General features: G+C 41.1%; 1 protein-coding gene across 1 annotated transcript; it reads left to right on the top strand.

The window, feature by feature from the left end:
* Nucleotides 1-1,019: 1,019 nt before the first annotated feature.
* LOC138295916 (olfactory receptor 2D3-like) lies at nucleotides 1,020-1,955 on the top strand. The gene has a single exon (XM_069234541.1). The coding sequence runs from the start codon at nucleotides 1,020-1,022 to the stop codon at nucleotides 1,953-1,955; it is 936 nt and encodes a 311-aa protein (XP_069090642.1).
* The last annotated feature ends 816 nt before the right edge of the window (nucleotides 1,956-2,771 follow it).

The raw sequence follows: 2,771 nt of genomic DNA, 5'->3' as shown, positions 1-2,771 counted from the left end.
CTATGAGCTCTCCCAGAATAACTGCACCACACATAATCAAATTACAAAGAAGAGAAGGCAGACAGAGTGGATTTAAGATCTGGGAAAGAGGTGACAGTGGTAGTTAGAAGGACAGAAGGAATGTTGATTTTTAAGATATTCACCATAAATAAAGAGGTCAATCAAACTTTGAAAAAAACTAAAATAAGAAAATTTGCAAAGAGCAAACGTGCAAATAAGAAAATTTGCAAAGACCATTCACTGAAATGTGTGGTCAGCTGCAGACCTTTTTTGTGGATGCCTTTGAAATGGCACTATGAGCAAGGCAGGATCTTAACAATGACAAAATTAGTTCACATTCATAGCGTGAGTCACTGTGTGTGAACATGGTCCTCCCAACTATCTACAGGAGGAAAAATTATATTCATGTGGTAAAAGGAGGATCTGCAATGTGGGGTATAGCCTCTCCTTAGAAAAAGCACAATTATTGTGGGATTAGTATGCAAAAAATGTTTTTTTCGGGCCCAATTCAAAGCCTTTTATATCTGGCCAGTGCTTTTTGATCATAGATATTGTAAGCTATATAATGACTACACAAGTAAATGTATGTATTCAAAGCTGAAAAACAGAAATATTGCATCTCCAAATGAATGTTCCATGAAAACTTCCAGCAAAGACTACTTAGTCATTTTAAACCATGGCGAGCATCTGTTCTGTTCATGAGATATATCTAGTAAAGAATGGCAATTAGATCCAGTGAACTTTGGAAACAAATCACATAGCGCTCATCTACCATACATGCTGAGTGGTTGTGGGTTTAAAGGCTTAATTTGTCAACAGAAAGGACAAAGCATTGGATTATTTCCATGGTGACCACACATAGGTATGTACTACCTTTCAACTCAGTCAGCTAGTGAAGGGTCTTCCAGTGCTTCACAATTTAGGATCATTTCAGGATAATGTCACATGCCACCTCAATATGCTGTGTACTTACCCTTTGCTTTCCTTTTCTTCCAACAGGCAAAAAAGGAGGTAACTCAATGGCGACGTGGAACAGAAGCGCAGCAACAGATTTTTTGCTTTTGGGACTATCTGAAGATCCCAATGTGCAAATTGTTCTCTTTGTGTTATTTTTCATAATATATTTGATCACGATAATTGGAAATGCAATCCTGATCACAGTATGTACTTGTGATGCTCGCCTTCACACTCCAATGTACTTCTTCTTGGTCAACCTCTCCTTCGTAGACATCTGCTACTCATCAGTGACAGTCCCTAACATGCTGGTCCAACTTCTGCTTGTGGGGAGGAAAATTGATTTTTCTGCATGTGCTACTCAGATGTACACATACATTCTCATGGCATGTACGGAATGTGTGCTCCTTGCAGTCATGGCATACGACCGTTACGTGGCCATCACATTTCCATTACGCTACACAGTTATCATGAGCAGATCTGTTTGTATCACCTTGGGAGTCTGTTGCTGGATGTGTGGCAGCCTGATGGGGCTGCTGGATACATTTTTTACAATACGGTTGCCTTTATGTGGGGCCAGTGTGATTAACCACTACTTTTGTGAAGCCACAGCTTTCCTAAAGATTGTTTGTGTAGACACTTTTATTGCAGAAATGGTGATCTTTTCCGTTGGGATAGTTGTGCTCTTGATCCCTAGCCTTATCATTCTCTTTACCTACATACAGATTGTCTCCACCATCATGGGGATCCGCTCCGCAGAAGGTCGATGTAAAGCGTTCTCCACCTGTGCCTCCCATCTGATCGTTGTCACCATGTTCTACACCACCGCCATCTTTTTGTACATGAAACCTGTGTCTAGAGACTCTGGAAATCAGGAGAAAGTTTTCTCTTTGTTTTACACAGTCACACCCCCAATGCTCAACCCCTTGATTTATAGTTTAAGAAACAAGGATGTTAAGGTGGCTCTCCAGAAACTTTTACACAGACACATATTTCACTGAGGGATCTTACATTGGTCTGTGACTTATGTTCGAAGGAAGTGGATAGATTCGAAGGGACACGCAACAAAGGCAAGACTTGTGATAAAGGAGAAAAATGCAAATATATACATCCGCCATGGGGGACTTGGGGCATTAAAACTGTAGCATGCTAAGGGCTCTAAGATAAGTATGCACTTGCAACAAGTGATTTATTCAAGAGCAGAGAGTATCCACGTATTCTAATTGGGTCATATAAGCCTGGAGAGGGGCTACTAGGCTACCATTTCATGGAAGGCAATTGCTTCCACCTTAATGGGGAAAGACTAAATGCTATACTTAGACCTCTCTACAAAATAGCTTGAGATCTGCATGCCTTCAGTTGAGCCCCCACTGTGGTGGGGTGGCTCCACTGAAGGAAGTCAGGCTTTCACGAGTGTCTGTCATGTTTAATAAAAAGATTTTGCATTTTGACAAATAAATTCCCAAAGCAGGAGTTTTTTTTTCCTTAAAAGCCAAAAACTCATGACCCCAACCCAAAGAGAGTTATTTTATTGCATGTGGAGTGCACTGATCTATTACCCTGGCCAGAACCACAATCCTTTGCATGGTGGTGCTGGACAGGGAATATAGTGTTGGTTGCCTCACTTTCAATGGGGGAATTTCCTGCACCGCCACACTCAAAATGAACCCCCATGTGTTTTAAACATTACAGAACCTTCAAAATGGGTATCACATAGGGAGTTTGGCAGGGATTTTCACATCTCTGTATTTTGGATAAAGCTGGTTCAGTCAGACTGGGGGATTCTTCTGAAAGACGCCACAGCCACACAATATGTA

This window comes from Pleurodeles waltl, chromosome 5, assembly GCF_031143425.1.
Source record: "Pleurodeles waltl isolate 20211129_DDA chromosome 5, aPleWal1.hap1.20221129, whole genome shotgun sequence".
Lineage (NCBI taxonomy): Eukaryota > Metazoa > Chordata > Amphibia > Caudata > Salamandridae > Pleurodeles > Pleurodeles waltl.
The sequence above is the reverse complement of the archived record's forward strand: the minus strand, read 5'-3'. Positions and strand labels throughout refer to the sequence as shown.